Genomic DNA, 23,263 nt, shown 5'->3' with positions numbered 1-23,263 from the left:
TTACGCATAATGACACACACAGTGCCCCTTACGCATTTGCCGCACATTATTAATGCATTTATACACATGACACGCATAATGCCCCTTACACATATGCCAAACACTATTGCACATCAACCCACTCACACACACACAGCACTCACACAGCCTCTGCCTCTGCTACAGATGTGTCCTCCTAAATCTTGCCTCAATGCTCCATGCAGCAGGAGATGCCTGGTGTGAGTCAGCTGGCAGCTCTGCTAACGTCTGGTGTCTATTTTTGATGAAAATGCATCTTATTTGCATTGCTATGTGGCTAGGACGCACAAGCGGCTTCTGCTGATTAAAATGATATGCGGCATGCCCAGGGCCGGACTGGCCATCTGGCACTTCTGGCAAATGCCAGAAGGGCACGTGGGCCGGTCCAGCCGAGCAGCAGCAGCAGTTTGCTTCTGAGCCGAGGAGCCGTGAAACGTGCTACGCCCGCCCACTTCTATGTCATCAGCTGAACTGTCCGTCCACCGAACGGGCTCTCTAGCAGTCTGCCCCACGTGACGGCTGTGGACTGTAGCATGCAGCTGAGAAGATTCCTTCAGCCCCACACACACAAAGCAGACATGACACTAGCTGCTGCTGCTGGTGGGAGCACAGCACAGGAGGTGATTGCAGTAACCCCCGTCTGTCCAAGCATAGAGATAACAAGGCTAAAGGTAAAACAGCGGGCAGTACATACACTTGAAGGGTGACTATTGGTGTTAACCCCTGCAGTGCCTTTCAGCTGTGCACACAAGCTAATGCCTTTATAAAAAGGCTGAGACTACCCCTTTTCACCTTCATTATTTAACCTGTAGCGCAGTCCAATTTGCTAGTCATTTAATATTAAAAAGACTTTGTGCTTTTAAAGGAATTTAGTTTACAAGTATCACTGCTTGATGGTTCTGTACAAAGGGCAATTTAATTTGCTGAGTCCTATCCATCTCTTTTGTATTCCACATTGCACAGCACAGTCACTGGTGGGACAGAACTAAAGGTCCATACACACTATGCGATATCACACACGATATCGCTAATTTTCAGCTTTCTGAGCGATATTGTTTGTGATATCGCCAGTGTGTATGCTACAGACGATGAATGATGTGCGCTTCCACACTTCGTTATTGTCCACCTTTCGGCGGCTGTGCATGCAGTTCAACTTGGTAAATCTTGCTTGCAGCAAAATAGGTCATCTTACCCTGCTGCCTTTCTCTCTCCCTAGTCCCTACTGTATTCCCTTGCTATCCCTCTCTCTGTCACTCTCCCTGTCCCTATGCCCCTGCTGTCACTCTCCCTGAATTTTGTCTCATTCCATGTGGCATAATGTGAATTTCGGCTTATTCTGTGCGCTACAATGTGAATTTCGGCTCATACCGTGTGCTACAATGTGAATTTCGGCTCATACTGTGTGCCACAATGTGAATTTCGGCTCATACCGTGTGCTATAATGTGAATTTTGGCTCATTCCGTGTGCTATAATGTGAATTGTGGCTCATTCCATGTGCTATAATGTGAATTTCGGCTCATTCTGTGTGGTATAATGTGAATTTCGGCTCATACTGTGTGGTATGTGAAAGGGGCACCAGTACTAGATAGTATAAGGGCTCCTACTATTGTGGTGCATAATGTGTATAAGGGGTATATGGTGTGGTAAACTACAATGAAGGACACGCCCCATTTTGAGTGTCCATGCCCCTTTTCTGAAGCGCACGCGCCTTCGGCGCGCGCTTAGTTACAACCTTTATTTTTCCATACCCCCACTTCAACATTTCCACTTCAACCAATGGTTGTGTGTATTTTAATACAGAATGATGTACACTTGTATGTTGTTATAATATTAATTATATTTGTAAGAGCATAGACTTAAGGTGTGTACACACGGTACGATTTTTTCTTCCGATTCTGACTATATAGTCAGAATCGGAAGAAAAGATAGTGCAGATCGCAAGGTGAAAGTCACCTTGCGATTCTTATCCGATCCCGATGCGCGTCCCCGCCAGGTCGGCATCGCAAGAAAAGATAGACCGTGCTGGCAAGTCAATCCTTGCTAGATCGGTGTCCTATCTAGTTCATATCGCAAGTGTTTCTAGTACCTTGCGATATGAGCTTGCGATGCCGATCAGCGTCATGTGGCCACTCCCCGCCGGTCCATTTTCTTCACAGTGCGGAGGAAGAAAGGAGCAGCAGCAGCACGTGGAGGAGAAAACCATCCAAGAACACGTAAGTATATCAGCAGCGGGGTTGGGGGGCAGCACTGGGGGGCACCATAGGGGGACATATCTGGCACCGTGGGGGGACATATCTGGCACCGTGGGGGGACATATCTGGCACCGTAGGGGGACATATCTGGCACCATAGGGGGACATATCTGGCACCGTGGGGCAATGTATACTGGCACTGGGGGGGAGGGCATATCTGGCACTGTGGGGCAATGTAACCTGGCACTGGGGGGGCATATCTGGCACTGTGGGGCAATGTTTACTGGCACTGGGGGGGGGGGCATATCTGGCACTGTGGGGCAATGTAACCTGGCCCTGGGGGTCATATCTGGCACTGTGGGGCAATGTAACCTGGCACTGGGGGGGGCATATCTGACACTGTGGGGCAATGTAACCTGGCACTGGGGGGGCATATCTGGCACTGTGGGGCAATGTAACTTGGCACTGGTGGTCATATCTGGCACTGTGGGGCAATGTAACCTGGCACTGGGGGGGGGCATATCTGACACTGTGGGGCAATGTATACTGGCACTGGGGGGGGCATATCTGGCACTGTGGGGCAATTTAACCTGGCACTGTGGGGGAATGTAACCTGGCACTGGGGGTCATATCTGGCACTGTGGGGCAATGTAACCTGGCACTGTGGGGCAATGTAACCTGGCACTGGGGGTCATATCTGGCACTGTGGGGCAATGTAACCTGGCACTGGGGGGGGCATATCTGACACTGTGGGGCAATGTATACTGGCACTGGGGGGGCATATCTGGCACTGTGGGGCAATGTAACCTGGCACTGTGGGGCAATGTAACCTGGCACTGGGGGTCATATCTGGCACTGTGGGGCAATGTATACTGGCACTTGGGGGGGCATATCTAGCACTGTGGGGCAATGTAACCTGGCACTGGGGGTCATATCTGGCACTGTGGGGCACCGTATCTGGCACTGGGGGGGCACCGTATCTGGCACTGTGGGGCAATGTATCTGGCACTAGGGGAGCAATGTATCTGGGACTGTGGGGCAATGTATCTGGCACTGGGGGGGCTCTCCCACATGCGGCTCTCCCCCCTCCTCCGCCGGCTCCGTCCTCCCACTGACAGGAGCAGCGGCATGGCCCTGCAGTGTATGCGGCTCTCCCCAGCAGCAGCAGGTTAGTCTCTCTCCCTCTCTCTATCTCTCTCTCTCTCTCTCTCCTGTGGATGTGTTAAGTATAATTTTTATTTTTACAGGTACCCCTACCCTATTGGATTCCACTGGACAAGTGGACGTGACCGGCGTGGGATGTAGGTAAGTAATCTGTCTCTCATTTTTACAGGTACCCTATTGGATTCTACTGGACAAGTGGACGTGACCGGCGTGGGATGTAGGTAAGTATGTGTGAATGTGTAAGTGTGTTTTAATAAATTTTTACTGTCACGGTGTGCGAGTTGTGTTTTTATTTGGGTATTTTTTTTGTTGTAGACCTACAGGTACCAGCGACCCCGTTATTTCCCTGCATGCTGGTACTTGAGGTTCTCCAAGTACCAGCAAGCGGGGGAGGCTTGCTGGGCCTTGTAGTTCCACAACAAAAGACAATATTCTCTTCTTTAAACACATGACTATCAGCCTCCCATCCACCGCCCACGGATGGGGGGGACAGCCTCGGGCTTCACCCCTGGTCCTTGGGTGCCTGGAGGGGGGGGTGACCCCTTGATTTAAGGGGTCCCCACTCCTCCAGGGAACCCCGGCCAGGGGTGACTAGTTTGGGGGGTAATGCCACGGCCGCAGGGACCTCCATAAATGTGTCCCCCGGCTGTGGCATTATGTCCCTGGCTAGTGGAGCCCGGTGCTGGTTTTAAAAATACGGGGGACCCCTACATCTTTTGTCCCCCATATTTTTGGAACCAGGACCGGACTAAGAGCCCGGTGCTGGTTGTCAAAATACGGGGAACCTCTGTCGAACCAGGACTGGCTCAAAGAGCCCGAGGCTGGTTATACTTAGGAGGGGGGACCCCACGCATTTTTTTTTTACTTTTTTAACACATTCAGACCCTTCTCCATTAAGTTAATGGAAGCCCTGGACAACAACATTGCATTCATGTCCTCCTCCCACTCCCTTCCCAATCAGTAATTATTATTTATTCTATAAAAATGTACAATATATTACTAGTATGATGAGCAGGCAGGCCTGGAGATGCAAATTAGTGGCAGAGGGCTGGGTGAGTTGATGGTGGGCGCACATTGGCTCATAGGCAGTAGTGGGCATTGGCTCGGCTGCGGTAGGGGTCATCGGCAGGATTCGGTGAACATTATGGCTGTAGTGCCTCACTAGCCACTGACCTCACCGCACGCCACTGGTAAAAAGTGGACTCTTACCTGCCGTGATGTATAAAATGGGGACAATTGCCTGCAGTAATGTATAAAATGGGCATTCTGCCCTGATGTATAAAATGGGGACACATGCCTGCCATAATGTGTAAAAAGGGGGACACTTGCCTGCAGTAATGTATAAAATGTGGACTCTTGCCTGCCATAATGTGGGGATTTAATGTATCAAGGGCATTGCGGAGTGTGGCATAATATGGTGCAGGGGGCATTACTGTGTGGGGCTTAAGATGGTTGAATTTTTATTTCCCTATGGTGGGCGTGATCTGTTGGTACACGGTCAAATACTGGGGTTTGAGGTAGTCTTTTCAGATGAGGCAAGCCCATTAAAATGAGGCCAGCACATTTAAATAATGAGGACACGCCCCCTTGCCGGGGGGATGCTGGCGACACATTAAGGGATGCATTTTTGGGGTAGATAGATATATATATAGAGATAGATAGATATAGATAGATAGATAGATAGATAGATAGATAGATAGATAGATAAATAGTATTTATAGACTTTTTGTATGTAACGGTTGTATTTTGTCGGCTAATTGTGTTATTTTATTTTCAACCAGCAATGTCATCTGAGGAGTACCGCCAATTCTGGTCAGGATTCATTGATCTGTACCGTCAGAACGAGTGCCTGTGGCGTGTCAGAAGCCCGGACTATGCCAACAGAATCAAGCGGAATCGGGCATATCAGCAGCTTATTGAGTACAGTAGAGGCAAAAACTCTGATGTTGATGTCAATTGGGTGAAGAAAAAAAATTCAAATTTCCGAACAGTGTTCGTGAAGGAACGCAAGAAGGTGCAAGATTCACAGCGATCCGGAGCCGGGACTGATGAGGTCTATAAACCGACGCTGTGGTACTATGACCAAATTCAGTTCATTATAGAGCAAGAGGCGCGGGTAAGGTCATGGGACGCTCTAGATCCAGAGTCTCCAGTTCTTGTCGAAGAGGAGGCCCAGGAGAGTCTGGATCTGGTAAGTACACACACATTTGTTTCATATGCCACCCACCAATTTTGACATAGACCTAATTTTTGTTTTTCTTATATTGCAGGATGCTACCCCGGAGCTGGAGGTGGAGCCTACCACAGGCCAAGGGGCAGAAGTGGAGGAGCCGGTAGCGGAGCCGGTGGCACCCCCACAGGCGCGCCCAGGAAGACCGAGGCGCACGGCAAGGAGGACCACTTCTGCACCCTATAGCACCCCCTCTGGCTCCCAGCAGTTTTTTCAACGCGCTGAGGAGGTTCTGCATAGGCCCCCGGATGCCGAACAACAATTTGGCAATTTTATTGCATCGGAAATGCGCCTGATGACGGATGATCAAAAATTAATCGTCCAACGGTTAGTCAATGAGACTGTCTCACGCGGCAGGCGCCAAACACTGGTGTTGGCGTGTGAGATAGTGCCAACTGACCCTTGGTATCACCCAAATTTGTCCCGTCCCCCCTTCCCAAACAACCCCCCCATGGAGCATGCGCCGGTAAACCCCCCTCAGCAACCGTATTTTTTTCCGTCGGGAGCCACACAGCCCAGCCCCTCCCCCCAATCTAGCACCTCGTCCAGTGGCATGTACTCTGACATGCAGAGTACACAGTCCTCTGTGCTGGGTGACCCACGCTTTTTTCATTTACAATTAGTTTTTTGGACCCGGTTTTTTAGTTTTGTTTGAAAAATCTGCTGGTGACCTTATCCTACGCTCTTGCTCAAAGTGAACTGTATTGAGGTCATTAGTACTGCAGCGTCGGTTTTGTGTCCTCACTGTCCCGGAATCCGGATCGTTGTGAAGACTGCACTTCTTGTGTTCCTTCAAGACTGTTTGGAAATTTTATGATGTTCGTCACCCAAGGCAAAATTGCACTGTTTACCTCTACTGTACTCGGATTTGCCCGTTTCCTGTTCTGTTGGCATAGTCCCTGTCCAAAGGCACTCGTTCTCATGGTACAGCTTATGAATCCTGGCCAGAGTTGGCGTTGGCATTTAATATTTTTATAAAGTTTACGAAAAAACAAACTGTGTGGTGTATTTTTTTTAAAATGTAAAGGGGCTTATATTGTGTTATCGGCAGGTAGTAAAAACGCCCTGTAGCATTTTTAGGTGGGGGGGGGGTGTTTTTTTTTTTTTTTTGGGGGGGGGGGTGGATGGGAGTTGAGTGTTGCTGAGGTGGGGGTGGGGGGGATACTGCCGAAAACCACATCTTTTTAATGTTTTTTTGGGGTCATGTTTTAATTCAGACCTGATCGTAGCCCTGCATAATTTTGCAGGTCTACGATCAGGCACACTGACATGCAGGGGGCCGCCATGCACAGGGCTAGTCTGCCCCGCATGTCAGGCCCACATAAGTGCAAAAGCATCATACAGCTGCAATGCTTTTGCACTTCAGTAGTAACTCCCAGCCAGCACAACTTTTGCGTGCTAGGCGGGAGCTACTCGTCGTTGGCCGGGTCACAGCGGCTCCGTGTGACGCCACGCTGCTGCGGCCTGCCCCCCCGCACAGTCTGGCCACGGCTGCGTTGGGCGGACCGCGCCCACAAAACGGCAGCCAAACGCCGCCGTGCCGCCCCCTCCCGCCTCAGCCTGTCAATCAGGCAGAGGTGATCTCAAGGCCACGACAGCTGTCGGCCATTCTGCGTACTTCTGACCTGATCGCTGAGAACTGCAGCAAGCAATCAGGTCAGAATGACCCCCTTACTCAGAAGCATACACAGACCAGTAAGATCCGTGCATGCTTCTGTGTAAAAATGTTAAGTGTTAAAAATAAAAAATAAAATTATGTGCAGGTCCCCCCAAAAAACATAACCAGCCTCGGGCTCTTTGAGCCGGTCCTGGTTTCAAAAATATGAGGGAAAAATGCAGTAGGGGTCCCCCATATTTAAGCAACCAGCACCGGGCTCTTGGTCCGGTCCTGGTTCCAAAAATACGGGGGACAAAGAGTAGGGGTCCCCCATATTTTTTAAACCAGCACCGGGCTCCACTAGCCAGGGAGGTGATGCCGCAGCCGGGGGACACTTTTATACAGGTCCCTGCGGCCGCAGCATCACCCCCCCCAACTAGTCACCCCTGGCCGGGGTTCCCTGGGGGGTTGGGGACCCATTAAATAAAGGGCCCCCCCACCTCCAGGCACCCAAGGGCCAGAGGTGAAGCCCGAGGCTGTCCCCAGCACCCCTGGGCGGTGGGTGCCGGGCTGATAGTCAAAATTGTGTAAAAAAAGAATATTGTCTTTTGCTGTGGAACTACAAGTCCCAGCAAGCCTCCCCACATGCTGGTACTTGGAGAACCACAAGTACCAGCATGCAGAGAATTAAAAGGCCTGCTGGTACCTATAGTTCCACAACAAAAGAAATACCCCAAGAAAGACAAAACACACACACCGTGAAGGTAAAAGTTTATTGACACACACACCAACACACTCGCACATACTTACCTAGTGTCCCACGCAGCCCCTCGGTCCTCTTGTCCATGTAGGATCCATAGGTTCACTGGAAAAAAATGTCAACAAAAATCAGCCACAGAGCAGAAATGCACTGTTTTAAAAATGGCTGACAGTCGAAAAAGACACTCCCCCCAACCCTGTAATGCCATCCCACTATTATAATGAGATAGTCAAAATCTCACATAAGCCGAAATCTCACATAAGCCAAAATCTCACATAAGCCAAAATCTTAAGCACACAAACACAGATCTCAAGAAAAGTTAGTCAAAATCTGTCCTATCTGGCCTCCGGGGAGTTCAAGGGAAATCTCAAGAAAAAATAGGACATAGCAAGGATCTCACCGTGTGTACACACCCTAAGAAGTAGGAGAAGTCGGGAATAGTAAGGGGAGGAGTCAGATGCTGACACCGAGGTGGGCCTGTGTGCTTCAAAAATGCAAGGGCCTATTTTTGGTCCCAGTCCGGCCCTGGGCATGCCTATATACTGTGTGCGACCGTGGCTGTATCTGCATACGAAATGCTACACACAGAATATAGACATGCCGCATATCATTTTAATCTGCAGAAGTTGCTTGTGCCCCTAGACATACCAAATGCCCTAGGCATTTGCCTAGTTTGCCTATGCCTAGGTGCCGGCTCTGTAAGGAAGAGTGCATGCTATTGTTGTCTGCTATAAGCCATTTTAACTAAAGGTACCAAGAGGCTGAGGGGTCTAGTTACTAAGCCTTTGATGGAGATAAAGTCGCTGGAGATAAAGTAACAGCCAATCGGCTCCTAACTGCTATGCCACCAGCTGTGTTTGAAAAATGACAGTTAGGAGCCGGTTGGCTGGTACTTTATCTCCAGCAACTTTGGGGGACATGTACTAAGAAGTGATAAAAGTGGAGAAGTGAGCCAGTGGAGAAGCTGCTCATGGCAACCAATCAACACTGATGTAACATTTATAATTTGCATACTATAAACATATACAGAGCAGCTGATTGGTTGCCATGAGCATCTTCTCCACTGGCTCACTTCTCCACTTTTATCACTGCTTAGTACATGCATCTCCATCCAAGGCTTAGTAAATAGACCCCTGAATGCAGTATGTTTCAGATGGGTTTATTGACAGGATGTTTGCTGCATGGAGAGAAATCACGATATGGATGGTGTGATGGTTAGCATTACTGCCTCACAGCTCTGAGGTCATGGGTTCAATTCCCATCATGGCCCTAACTGTGGGGAGTTTGTATATTCTCCCCGTGCTTGTGTGGGTTTCCTCTGGGTAATCTGGTTTCTGCCCACAATCCAAAAATATACTGGTAGGTTAATTGGCTCCCAACTAAATTAACCCTAGTGTGAATGTGTCTGTGTACATGTGGTAGGGAATATAGAATGTAAGCTCCACTGGGGCAGGGGCTGATGTGAATGGCCAAATATTTTCTGTAAAGCGCTGTGGTATATGTGTGCACTATGGGGGTAATTCCAAGTTGATCGCAGCAGGAAATTTTTTAGCAGTTGAGCAAAACCATGTGCACTGCAGGGGAGGCAGATATAACATGTGCAGAGAGAATTAGATTTGGGTGGGGTGTGTTCAATCTGCACTCTAATTTGCAGTGTAAAAGTAAAGCAGCCAGTATTTACCCTGCACAGAAATAAAATAACCCACCCAAATCTAATTCTTTCTGCACATGTTATTTCTGCCTCCCCTGCAGTTCACATGGTTTTGCCCAATTGCTATCAAAAATCCTGCTGCGATCAACTTGGAATTACCCCCTATATAAATAACTGGTAATAAATAAAGGGATAGTATGGTAAGTCTATACATATGTATGTTTGGTAGCCTTATTACATAAACCAATGTGTGTATTAGATGTAGTGGTCTTCTTTACACAAAATTGCCTCCTTCCTCCTGCATTACTGGGCAAAGTGACAACAGACTGCATTTAAAATAAAAAGTATTAAAATAAATTAAAAAAACAGTGTTACTCTTAAACAGTACAGTTATACTAAGCCACCAAAGGGTTAATTATTTCTTGTTGACCAGCATTATGTGGACCCCAGGAACGCCACTGTCAGGAGGTCAACAATTGTGACATGCTAGTTCAAGCATTTCACAGGCATCAGATATACAACTGTAATCATGATGATCAATAATCATGTTGACAGTTGGAATGTCAGCGTGTGAGAAATGCTTGTTGAACACATGGGGCTGACGTTCCAGGATCGACCTAGGTCAGTGGTTCTCAAACTCGGTCCTCAGGACCCCACACGGTTCACGTTTTCCATGTCACCCGGCAGCTGCACTGTGTATCACCAACTGTCACATTTAAAAAAATCTACAGGTGACCTGCAAAACATGAACCGTGTGGGGTCCTGAGGACCGAGTTTGAGAACCTGTGACCTAGGTTATGAATGCCAACAAGACAACTACATATACATACCTCCCAACTTTGCTTCTTTGCGGAGTGGTACCCGCGCGCGCTCCCGAAAAGGGGCGTGGCCTATGGAAAGGGGGCGTGGCTTCGCGGGAGGACACGCGATCGCGAGCCACGCCTCCGTTTTCGTCACTGAGGGGGCATGCCCAGCGCTCTGTGAGCCGCTGGCATGCTCCCTCTCCCTCTGACTCCACTGAATAGACGCTGTGCGCATGCGCACAGCGTCTATTCACCGCTGCTCTGCTAAGCAGAGCAGCAATTGACAGAACCTCCCAACTGACCCCCCCTACCGCGGGACACTGTGGCCCGCGGGTGGGACAGCGGGACAGTCCCCCAAAAACGGGACTGTCCCGCGAAAATCGGGACAGTTGGGAGGTATGCATATAGTAAGTAGAGCCATCCTTGTCTCCAACCTTAGAGCACGATAGGACACACTGCATGCATAATAATGGAATATAAAATAAATGTTTATAATAGTAAATAAATGAAACAAAGCTCATCTGCACACATGGATCTTTGATCAGTGAGCTGCATCGCTAACCCGGTCAGCTGAGCTGCCAGCCAGGACGTCCACTGCAGCTCAGTTGATCGGATTACCGATGCAGCCAACCGATCAGAGATCCCCGAAGGTAGCTATGTAGGCTGGCAGTCTAATTCAGCATGGAACACTGCTGCTGCAGCATACGCATGCTGATGCTCTGTGCAGTGTGCACACACGCAGAAAAGTATTGATAAACATGCCCATATGCATGGCCAGTGAAAGACTGGTGGCATTTACCATGTAAAATGTCCTGGTCACTATGTAACATTATTATTATCCTTTATTTATATGGCACCACAAGGGATCCGCAGCGCCCAATTACAGAGTACATAAACAAATAATCTAAACAGTGACTTACAGTTGAAGACAATATAGGACAAGTACAGGGTATATAAACATAGCTACATCAGCAGAAGATACTGATATAAGTATCAGGGTGGCAGAGAATAGGATTTTGGTTACATACCGGTAAATCCTTTTCTCGTAGTCCGTAGAGGATGCTGGGGTCCACATTAGTACCATGGGGTATAGATGGGTCCACCAGGAGCCATTGGCACTTTGAGTTTGAGAGTGTGGGCTGGCTCCTCCCTCTATGTCCCTACTACCAGACTCCGTTTAGAAAATATGCCCGGAGGAGCTGGTCAGCTAGGGGAGCTCCATGGGATTAGGTGCCGTCGAAGATGGTTTAAGTAATAAAAAGATAAGCACATAAGGGAAGAGGGCCCTACTCGTGATAGCTTACATTCTAAAGGGGAGGGGCAGACAGACGGGTGACACAGATGGGGTAGACCGAGTGAGAAACAGAGGGTTAGGATGAGATTTCCCTGGGTTTGGTGAAGAAGTGGGTCTTGAGAGCTCGTTTGAAGTTTTGTAGAAAGGTGGAGAGTCTGAGAGGGAGAGTTAGAGAATTCCAGAGAAAGGGAGCAGCACATGAAAAATCTAAGAGGTAGGAGTGGGAGGAAGGAACATGATTCCAATTAGAGATAAGCCGGACCCACCCGAACTTCCCGATCAGAGTCCAGATCCGAGCACGGCACAGGGTTTTTCCGCAGACTCAAATCCTACAATGAGGCAAAACGTCATCATCCTGTGTCAGATTCTCAAACGGTTTTGGACTCTATAAAGTTCCCGGTGATCGGCGCCTTTTTCACTCCGGCTGTGGAGAGGGCACTGAACGGACGTGTCCGTCTCAGTGCTGATTTGTAGGGTGTAGGGGTGGGGCTGGTGGCTGTTGTAGGGTTGGTGTATCAGTCCAGGGGGATACGGTCATTAGGTCGACCACACTTAGGTCGACAGTCATTACGTCGACCACTATTAGTCGACTTGCATTAGGTCGACATGGAAAAAGGTCGACATGCATTTTTTCACTTTTTTCCCATTATTGTTAACTTTTTCATACTTTACGATCCACGTGGACTACGATTGGGAATAGTAACCTGAGTAACATGAGTAAAACTCATGGCGACCTTTTTCCATGTCGACCTTGTATGTGTCGACCTAGTGACCATGTTGACCTAATGTATGTTGACCAATAGTGGTCAACCTAATGACTGTCGACCTAATGACCCATACCCAGTCATGGGGTGCTCTGTCCATATAAACATCCAGGGGCACTGCCCCAGTGTTAAAACCCAGTATACAGTGTGTGCATCCAGGGGCTGGTGTGTCATTATCAGTCTAGGGGTGCTCTTGTCTGTCATCTGCTGTATCTGACAAGGGGTTCTCTGTACACCTAGGGGTGATCTGTACATGCATCCAGAGGCTCTGCCCCAGTGTTAATTAAAAACCCAGTATACTGTGTGTACATCCAGTGGGTGGTGTGTCCTATCAGTATCAGCCCAGGGGTGCTCTGGCTGTCATCTGCTGTATCTGACAAGGGGTGCTCTGTACACCTAGGGGTGATCTGTACATGCATCCAGAGGCTCTGCCCCAGTGTTAATTAAAAACCCAGTATACTGTGTGTACATCCAGGGGCTGGTGTGTCTTACCAGTATCAGCACAGTGGTGCTCTGTCTGTCATCTGGTGTATCTGACAAGGGGTGCTCTGCCCACCTAGGGGTGATCTGCCCCGGTGTAAAATTAAAATAACATATATTATATTCTGCACTCACATCTCCACAGTCCAGCGGCGGGGGGTGCACTGACCAAGTCACCAGCAATAAGTTGGTTCAAAGTACAAATATAACATCCAAAATAATAGGCACTCTCCAAATACTCAAATTTGTATCTTGTTTAATCTACATAGTAAAGCTTAAAACATCATGCAAGGAATCCTGTATTGCATCAGGTCAGGGGCGTAGCCAGAACTTTGTGGGCCCCATAGCAACATTTTTAAGGGGCCCCCATCCCAATGCTTCTGGAAAGACACCTCTCTGCAGCAGTTGTTAGTTCCCTAGTTCGTTTTCTGAACCATAGTAGAGCCTTATTTAATGTTATGCCCCATAGTAGTGCCCTAGTTTCTTTTATGAATCGCAGTAGTATTTAAGTTCACCCTATGTCACATTTCAGAGCTGCCAGTACTTATTATGCCACACAGTACCCCCAATTCACATTATGATATATAGTGCTCCCCGTTCATATTGTGCCTCATTACAGTGCCCCGGTTCATATTATATAACATTAAAATGCCCTCCAGTTCATTTTATACCACATTACTATGAGCAGGTCCAGGGGCATACCTAGATATAATGCAAGCCCCAAGGAAAAAGTTCAAAAGTACCCCTACGTACCACCCAATGGCACAAAATGTATATAACACATGTAACTGTGACAGGGAAGGTGGGCCCCTCTCAGCTCTGGGCCCCATAGCAGCTGCACTGCCTGCACCAATGGTAGCTATCCCTTGCATCAGGTTATTATTGTATTATTGCAACGGTTCAGTCAAACAAGTCTAGGGTGGGTCATTCCAAGTTGTTCGCTCGTTGCCGATTTTCGCAACGGAGCGATTAAGGCGAAAATGCGCATGCGCATGGTACGCAGTGCGCATGCGCTAAGTATTTCAGCACAAAACTTAGTAGATTTACTCACGTCCGAACGAAGAATTTCCATCGTTGAAGTGATCGGAGTGTGATTGAAAGGAAGTGGGTGTTTCTGGGCGGAAACTGACCGTTTTCTGGGAGTGTGCGGAAAAACGCAGGCATGCCAGGATAAAACGCGGGAGTGTCTGGAGAAACGGGGGAGTGGCTGGCCGAACGCAGGGCGTGTTTGTGACGTCAAACCAGGAACGAAATGAGCTGAGCTGATCGCAGTGTAGGAGTAAGTCTCGAGCTACTCAGAAACTGCTAAGAATTTTCTATTCGCAATTCTGCTAAGCTAGGATACACTCCCAGAGGGCGGCGGCCTAGCGTGTGCAATGCTGCTAAAATCTGCTAGCGAGCGAACAACTCAGAATGATCCCCTAGATGCCTTACATCAGTGATAGCCAACCCAGGTCCTTTGAGAGCTACCAACAGTTCACGTTTTCCAGCTCACCTAGCAGGTGCACAGGTGCAGTTATTACTAACTGTCACATTTTAAAAGATCCACAGATGGATTCTGGAAAACGTTAACTGTTGGTAGCTCTCGAGGACCAGGGTTGGCTATCACTGCCTTACATGATGTTTTAAGCTTTAGATTTTTGAGTATTTTGAGAATGCATATTAGTTTGGGTAAAAAAATAAATTATATATATATATATATATATATATACACACACACACACACACACACACACACACACACACACACACACACACACACACACATATATATATATATACACACACACACACAAGCACACACACATGTGTGTGTGTGTGTGTGTGTGTGTGTGTGTGTGTGTGTGTGTGTGTATATATATATATATATATATATATAAATATTTTTCTATATAGATAGATAGATAGATTGCACTCCCCGAAAAAAAATGCTCAGGGCTGCAGGCATAGATCTCAGGACCAGCTGCTTCTTCCATGGGCAGCTTTACTTGGCTTGCTCATGAGTTAGTAGCGTCAAGCATCTTTTTGTGTTAATCACTGAAGCAAAAACTGAAAGTATTGTTTACAAAGACATTTTGTGATCAGTGTATACAAAATAAAATATACATCACAATATTAGATGCCACTACTGTCTTTGTAAAATTAGTTCCGCCAAGCAATAACAGACATCCACGTGAGCAAAGCCGCAGGCAAACATTAGTAATATATACATCCAATAAAAAAACTAATTAAAACAAAGCTCCCAATGTTCTTACCTAGTGCTTGGTGTTTTGACAAACCCAGTGTTTACAAACACTGGGCATAAACAAGAGGTTTTAATGCCATCTTTTCCAAGGGTGGCAAGTTCTTCAGTCATGCACTCATGAAATCCGACTGCACCAAATTTGCTGGCACTGAAAACATATGTACGAAATTCATTGTATTTGATGATATTGGAGGAGACTATTTTGCTGCTTGACAACTATGAAGCTGGTGCAGAGTTGAACTCCAGTCAGTTCGGGATATGCAGTGTCGCACACATCCCATTAGCTATTGAAGGGGGGTGGTCTTCAGGTTGCCGACTGTCGGGATCCCGGCGCACAGTATACTGGCGCCGGAATCCCGACAGCCGGCATACCGACACTTTCTCCTTCGTGGGGGTCCACGACCCCCTGGAGGGAGAATAAATAGTGCAAGGGTCTCATTTGCGCTCGCCACGCTGTTGGTATGCTGGCGGTCGGGCTTCCGGCGCCGGTATGCTGGTCGCCGGGAGCCCGGCCGCCGGCATACCATACTACACCCATTGAAGTGATGTATTTGAGCTGTAATGGGCATTCTAAGGTAGGCTTATTGCAGAGAGGGTGAATCAATGGAATTGCAGGCAATATAAAGTTGTGCAATTATGTAAAAGGATAGGGCCGGGGCAATGAAACCAAGCAGAAGAAGAGGGGCAGTCTGGCTGCAGAGGCATGTACAATGCAGCATATAGGCAAATACTGTATACACATCTAGTTTTCTGCACACAATGCTGGAGCAATTACATTTATCTGAATAGACTGCTGTCCTGTTAACCAATGCTCTGAATGCAGTAGGGCTGCGGTTGAAAAACAACGGGCATTACTGGGCTCTAGGATCATGAGGCCATTGGGCAACTGCCCAATTAGCACATACAAAGAGACGGCCCTCTTTATTATTCCTGCCAATGGTGCTGCTGCTGCAGTGCTTCCTAACGAGGGGGAATTTAGGAAGTGGGAATAACTGACTGTAGGGCCGCCCGCCTGCAGCCCAACACATGATGCATCTATTGATATGGAGGGTGGCACAGCAGAGAGAAGGCAGCCCCCCTGCCAGGCTGCCTTCTCCTTCATAATTGCTGCTGTGTTGCTGTTCAAGATGCTGTGTGATGTGGCTGGGTAACTTTACCCCTGTCTGTATCCAAATCTTATAACATAGACCCCATTGTTTCCTTACCCCTGTGAGAATAATTTGGTAACCGCCAGACTAGGGATTAACACAAGCAGAATTTATGAATGGTTGAAACAAACTGAGTAGCATTTTTTAACCCTACTTCCTTTATAGTACACATTTGCAACATGATATATCTGCTGCATATCTCCTATGACTCTCTGGTAAGAGTATGCAAATACATGGCTGGCCATGCCTCTGATAACACACTGAGGTTTCACTATTAGGTTGTTCTTCCTATTACCTTGAGGAGCCCTTTATATCACCAGTAGCAAGTGGATAGATTGGAGTTAATCATTATCACCATATGATGGACCATGGGGATCCCAATGTTGGCTAATATTTGTTTTTATTCTTCCAATTTTCAGTAACTATACCCAATGAGCCCCAAATAAATGTCACTTACCAATAATCTACTAGATATGTTAATCCAATGTGACCACACACAGACGCCACTGTAGCGATGTGTCCTCGATTCTTTTTCATCATTGCAGGCAAGAAGGATTTGGTGGTCTTAAATAAAAAAGCATCATTTATGCTCTAACTGCCCATTTCATAAGCATCTACAAACAATACAGTAATTGTCTTATTCTATACACCATGCAATGAATTGCTTGTACACTTGTATAATCTTTTGTAGATACAATTATAAGGTCATGCAAGAGTATAGTACGTCTCAGTGTTTTGTTGCTAAGGGTCACATCCGCCGATGCCATACCATGGACTGCCATTTACAAACTTCATGTTAGAGATAGGAGAATTGCACTCATGTATGACCCGTTATAACTAATCATTGACAACCTGAAGTTAAATAATAAGGCCAGGACCATATTTAATAATAAGTAATGCTCTAAAATGACATTCTCCTGTATATTCTGTCATTCTTTAGGAGTGATTTAATCAAGGGCAATGGCGGCAAAGTGCCATCAGAACATCACCACTTCACAAAGATCATCATCAATTTGCCTCACATTGCTGAGAGTTGAATGCCCCTGTATAAATAATTGTATTTTGTCTTGTCCAATATACAGACCCAGAAATGTGCAAGGATGTTAACTTCAAATGTCTTCTCAATTTGATGGTCTTGTAGCTGCAGAAACTCCACACCAAACACAACTCCTGCATTATTTATAAGGATATCCACATCTCCAATGCTTGACTTTACCTATGTAAAACCACAGAAAGAGATTATAGAACAATTAGTATAAATATGATCATGATTAAATGTGTAATGGCATTGGCAATGACAACTGCAGGCTGCATTTTTGTATTTTTTCTTGGACAGTCCAGAACTTTGTAACAAAAAGAGGATGGGGTACTATACTATTTTTGTAGGTTCAGCTAGTAACTATGGCATGGGTGGACCAAGCGTGGTATGATTAATACAGGCTGCGGCCTAAACTTATTTTTTATTTTTATTTTTTCATTTCGAATGTCAGGTGAAATGACAGGATGGGGTGCTGGCAGCCACACAGTGCCTGGAGGTGGGGTTATAGAGGAGGTGGTGCAATGCATCCTGGGAACAGTCAAAGCTTTAGCCTGTTAGTGCCTCTGCTCAAGATCCAACTCTACACCCCGATGTATTCCCTGTGGAATCCCAGTGTACCCCGCTGCAGAAAGATAAATATTTAAATTATGCTGGAGGGGCAGTAAAATAATAATAATATTAGAAAAAAGGAGTGTTATGGTAGACTTACTATGGTTAACACTCTTTCTGCGAGGTACAATGGTTCCACAGGAAAACATTGGGGTGTAGAGTGGATCTTGATCCAGAGGCACCAACAGGCTAAAGCTTCAGGCTGTCCCAGGATGCAATGGGGCCTCCTCTATAACCCCGCCTCCAAGCAATGAGAGCTCAGTTTCGTTAACCAGTCCAATGCAGGAGCAGCCAAGAGAGAAGGTAGAGGTTAGTCACATAAAACCACATTCTCACGACAGGAGAAGGTACCAGCATCTAATGCCATGCAAACCCATAAAAGCTACGTGTGCCAGGGTGGGCATCCTGTGGAACCAATGTACCTCGCAGAAAGAGTGTTAACCATGGTAAGTCTACCATAACATTCCTTTCCTGCAGAAAGAATCATTGGTTTCCACAGGAAAACATCGGGGATCTCCTAAAGCAGTTCCTCAAGGGAAGGGACGCGCCGTATAAGAACCCCGCGTCCAAAGGAAGCATCCTGGGAGGCGGAAGTTTCAAAGGCATAGAACCTAGTATACATGTTCACTGAGGATTACTTAGCCGCCTTTCACAATTGCTCTGCGGATGCGCTATGGTGGGCCTTCCAAGACGGTCCAACAGACCGAGTAGAATGGGCTTTAATAGTAGCAGGAGCTGGGAGACCAGCCTTGTGCAATCACCATTCTAATCCATCTGGCCAAGGTTTGCTTATGTGCAAGCCAGCCATGCTTGTGGAAACCAAACAAGACAAAAAGAGTATCTGACCTCCTGATAGAGGCAGTCAGTAATAAAAACACCTGACAATCTCTGAGCAGTTTTGTGGGGGGAAGGGGTGGGGGGATCATGAGTTGAGTGGTTAATGCTGTGTGTTACTAGAATATAGGTCAAAATATTTTTTATAGTGTTTAGAATACCAAGTGGCACAATGCCTAGAAATTGTTTTAACCTTTCAAACTGTTTTTGCTACATTTATGATGAGGTAACATTTAAATTTTAGAAACATTGTTTTACTCCGTTCATTAAGAAGTGTTATGAGCTTTACTTTGGATGCAAAGTTGGAGACCAAGATAAAAATTGGGCCCATCATTTTTGTTGAATCACTTGTGTCAGTCTTCTCACAGGTTGGTCAAAGGATACACATACATTTTGCTGTTCCAATGAATTGTCAGGGACCAAAAGATCACTGTACAGATTCTAACTTTTATCTTATGAACATTTCAGGCATCATTTCTAAGTCAAAGCACACTGTGACATAGTCTAATTTACCATCTGCCATAAGGCCTATGCCTCAGAGTGACGAATTCCCTGTGCCAAAGTCTCCAAAAAATGTAATACTTAGCGATCATGAACAAAAATTAGAGCCTGTAGAGCATGGATGATGATCATCGATCATGTAAGGCTTGCTCCAACCTTTGAAGCTTCCTATTCCTGAATCTTACTTTTTGTACCTACTTCATCATCCATAGTCTTCCTTGAGCTCTTCATCTGACTGATTCCCACAGACCAGCCAATATATACACAGTCCTCCAGTTACCCGCACAGACTTCACATATACACGTGGGTTCACAAAACTACAGTCATGACAATCAACATTTTACCTAGGCTGTTATATCTTTTTCATACAATCCCTATAAAGGTACCATAATCTTATCTACGTGAAGTTCAGTCACTGTGTGGCTTCTTTGTGTGGTCTAATACAAAATCCAAACATCGTAGAACTTGCCTGGCTAAATCTACGGTTAATGATGGTTTGGGACTGCCTATTTTTTAACGCTATTTTAATGCAGCACAACTGAGCCACATGGTGTCTTGGCATACAACAGAAGGGAGTAAAAAGTGGCTACTCATTGAGAACGACCTGGTGGGGTCTGTGAGCTTTCTCCCTTGGCTACCCGTATAATTGAGACCAGCCTCTGTTCAGGAGGTCCCTTGCATTCTTGATTTTGTATAATTGTCAAACTATTTCAGTAAATAAATAATAATAATAAACAAAAAATCTTACAAGACCATGAGATGTAACATGAGCTTGAAAATCCAGTTCTTGGACTCGCACTTGGATTTCTTAACAGCAAATCTTGGAGCAGCATGTGATGAATATGGTGAACGGTTCCACCAGAATATTTCGTAATGGAAAAGCAGTATTGGGGCAAATGGAGTTCAAGTAAGCTTGCTGACTATTATTGTACAGTTGAAGGGATGCTCCTGAGTCAAAATACAGCAGAAAATCCTATACTTCTATATTTTAAGTGAGTTAATCATTTATTATGTATTGTTAATAAACATAATATTGTAAACAGCGGCCTATATAGAGAGGAGGGGTCCCGTGTGCAGTCTCTGTGTGTAGGCCCCCGCCTCTCCCATGGCCGGCAGTGCTGTTAGCGCTCTGAGCACTAGAGACTCTGGCACAGTGCCATAGTCTATAGTGCAAGCGTAGGTCTGCGAAAAAATGGCGCAGTGGCCATTTTTTCGGAGACCTGCGCATGCGCTAAAGACTCTGGCACTGTGCCAGCGTCTCTATTGCTCAGAGCACTACAAGTGCTGCTGGCTACGGGAGAGGAGGGGGCCTACACACGGACACTGATGGACACCAGAAAGATAAGTACAGTATAGAAGAAATGGGTACCCATTATAGATACACTACTGATTGTAAACTTTAGATTTGGCATAACTCAAAATCCATACATGATAGACACATTCTAAAATAACGTTTGAATTCAGCACAGAAAATTCTATTAAATTCACCTACTGTATATTCACTCTTGTGACAAAGAGTAAGAAACATTTTGTTAACTTGTGGATCATCAGTGGCTTTAACCAATAGTTTTAAAATGGACAACAGGAATCAATGCAGAAGCAGCCTGCATGGATAACTGTTGCCATTTTAATACTGCTGGCCAAAGCTGCAGATTACCGACAACTTTGAAAAACCTAACATTTATTAAATCTACCCCCTAGCTATGGTAGCGTGATGCTTCATATTCATATCTGCAATATACATCTACCCTGCTGGATTTATGAAGGATAATGCCTAACCTTCTCAGCTGCTGCATAAATATCATCTCGCTTACTGCAGTCCACCACATATGCGTAGGCTGTCGCTCCCAGTTTTCTGCATTGTTCTGCTGTTTCTTCCACTCCTTCCTGTAGAAACAAAATATAATATGCCTTATTTCTATATGTAGTGAGTTCTTTTTTTTTTTTTTTTATTCTTTATTTGTACGTGGTCAGGTACATAGAAAAAGCATTCTAGAAATACATGGGACAGGCGGCCAACATAGCCAGTGTCCAAGATAGACCACAGTTTTTAAGATAATTAACAGGGTTAATCGGTGAGGGAAAAACAATCAAATTCAAACATGGGGTTCGGAAGGGGGGGGGGGGGGAGGGAGGAGGAGAGGAGCAGGGGGGGGGGAACCACACTTGTGTCCATACATAATATATACCATGAGAACAACAAGATCAGAATAAAGGGAAGGAGGGGAATCAGAAAGGAGACGAGGGCAGAGAGGGCAGAAGGGAAAAGGGAAGATTGAGAAAGGGAGGAGATGGGATAAAGAGAATTGTCGGAGAGAGAAAGTGGTAGGTGCCCACGGGTCTACGGGGGGGGGGCAGGCTCCGATGGAGGGGAACGGCTATCTACGTTCGGCGGCGAGCCAGGGAGCCCAGACCTGCTCGAAGACGTGGCCCCGGTCGTGGAGGTAATATGTGATCTTTTCCATTGAGGCGATGTGCCAAATTTTAGCTTTAAGGGATAGTAGGGAAGGTGGTGAGGGGCTCTTCCAGTTGAGGGCAATCAGTGATTTTGCTGCCGCTAGAATGTGTGAGGTCAGCTTTTGGGAAAATTTATTGAGGAGTGGGGGGGGATAACACAGTAAGGAGATCCAAGGATCTTTCAGCACAGGGGATTCTAGAAGTGAGTTAAGGAGGGAGTGGACCAAGTCCCAGAAGGGCACGATAACCGGGCAGGTCCACCATATGTGGAGCTTAGTGCCTCTAGCTCCACAGTTCCTCCAGCAGGACGGGGAGGAGGACGGGAAAAATTTGTTAAGTCGGTCGGGGGTGTAGTACCAGCGATAATAAACTTTGTAGGCCGTTTCCTTAAAAGCGGTGGCAATGGAGCATTTAGCAATCCCTAGCCTCATGTCCTCCAAGTCTTCTGTTTCTGGTGGAGGCCCGAGGTCCCGTTCCCATGCGAGTTCATGGGGCCGGGATAAGGGAAGGGAGGATTCTAGTAAGAGGGAGTAAAGTTGGGAGATTATGCCTTTAGAGGAGTGGGAGTTGACACATAGGGATTCAAAAGGAGTAAGGGCACGAAGTAAGGCGGTGGGGGGGAGGGAGGTTAGAAAGTGGCGTATTTGTAGGAATTGGAAGGGGTTAAGTGGTTGTGAGGGGATTTTCTGCTGGAGGTCAGGCAGGGACAACCATTGGCCTCGATCGGCAAAGTCGATTGGAAATTTAAGGCCCAGTGTTATCCACGTCCGGGATCTCGTAACCGAGAGTCCGGAGGGAAACATGGGATTCTGCCAAACGGGGGTCAAGGGTGAGGGTGTGGTAGTGAGACCCCACTTCAGAGAGAGGGCGTCCCAGGTTTTGAGGTTAAATTTGATGGTGGGGAGAAGTTTAGAGGTTGAGGGTCGGGAGGCGGAGGAGAGGCCCCATAAGGGGGTCAGGTCTGGAATGCCAATGAAGGCTGCCTCGATGTCCAACCAGGACACCGATCCTGGAGGAGCGTATGAAGTGACAATGTGAGATAGGTGGGAGGCGAGGTAGTATAGTTTGACATCGGGAAGGCCTCTGCCTCCCGTGGAGGTTGATCTTTTCAGAGTGTCGGCAGCTATGCGGGGAGGTCTGTGGTTCCAAATAAAGCGTATAAGGGCTCGTTGGATAGTGCGGAGAAAGGAGGCCGGGACCGCCACCGGGAGAGTCTGAAAAAGATAGAGCCATTTGGGGATTATGGTCATTTTAACTGCTATGATCCTGCCCAGCCACGAGATGAAGAGACTGTTCCAAGAGGTCAGGTCAGCTAGTGTGTTGGTAAGGAGGGGTGGGAAGTTTTCCCGGAAGAGGGAGTCGTAATGAGGGGTTAGGTATATCCCTAAGTATTTAATCTTCGTAGGCTGCCATTTAAAATTAAAGTTGGCGCGAAGGGACTCAGCCTCATGTTGGGGGATATGAAGCATCATGGCCT

The 23,263-nt window shown here is 46.8% G+C and overlaps 2 protein-coding genes across 2 annotated transcripts in view; one reads left to right on the top strand and one right to left on the bottom strand.

The window, feature by feature from the left end:
* The window catches only part of LOC134912683 (17-beta-hydroxysteroid dehydrogenase 13-like), an 84,355-nt gene that overhangs the window by 6,509 nt on the left and 54,583 nt on the right, over window positions 1–23,263 (bottom strand). Inside the window, exons 2-5 of the mRNA XM_063919930.1 lie at window positions 21,109–21,216; window positions 17,431–17,562; window positions 16,804–16,910; window positions 15,209–15,346 (exon numbers count right to left, since the gene is read on the bottom strand). Of these exons, the coding sequence (XP_063776000.1) occupies window positions 15,209–15,346; window positions 16,804–16,910; window positions 17,431–17,562; window positions 21,109–21,216 (485 nt within the window). The remainder of the gene's footprint in view (window positions 1–15,208; window positions 15,347–16,803; window positions 16,911–17,430; window positions 17,563–21,108; window positions 21,217–23,263) is intronic.
* On the top strand, window positions 5,156–6,568 carry LOC134955088 (uncharacterized). Its single transcript, XM_063938675.1, has 2 exons — window positions 5,156–5,565; window positions 5,645–6,568. Exons 1-2 carry the CDS (start codon window positions 5,158–5,160, stop codon window positions 6,257–6,259), a joined length of 1,023 nt encoding a protein of 340 aa, XP_063794745.1. The 5' UTR covers window positions 5,156–5,157; the 3' UTR covers window positions 6,260–6,568.

The sequence above is a fragment of the Pseudophryne corroboree genome, chromosome 1, assembly GCF_028390025.1.
Source record: "Pseudophryne corroboree isolate aPseCor3 chromosome 1, aPseCor3.hap2, whole genome shotgun sequence".
In the NCBI taxonomy this organism is placed as follows: Eukaryota; Metazoa; Chordata; class Amphibia; order Anura; family Myobatrachidae; genus Pseudophryne; species Pseudophryne corroboree.
This window is presented reverse-complemented; position numbering and strand designations above follow the sequence as displayed.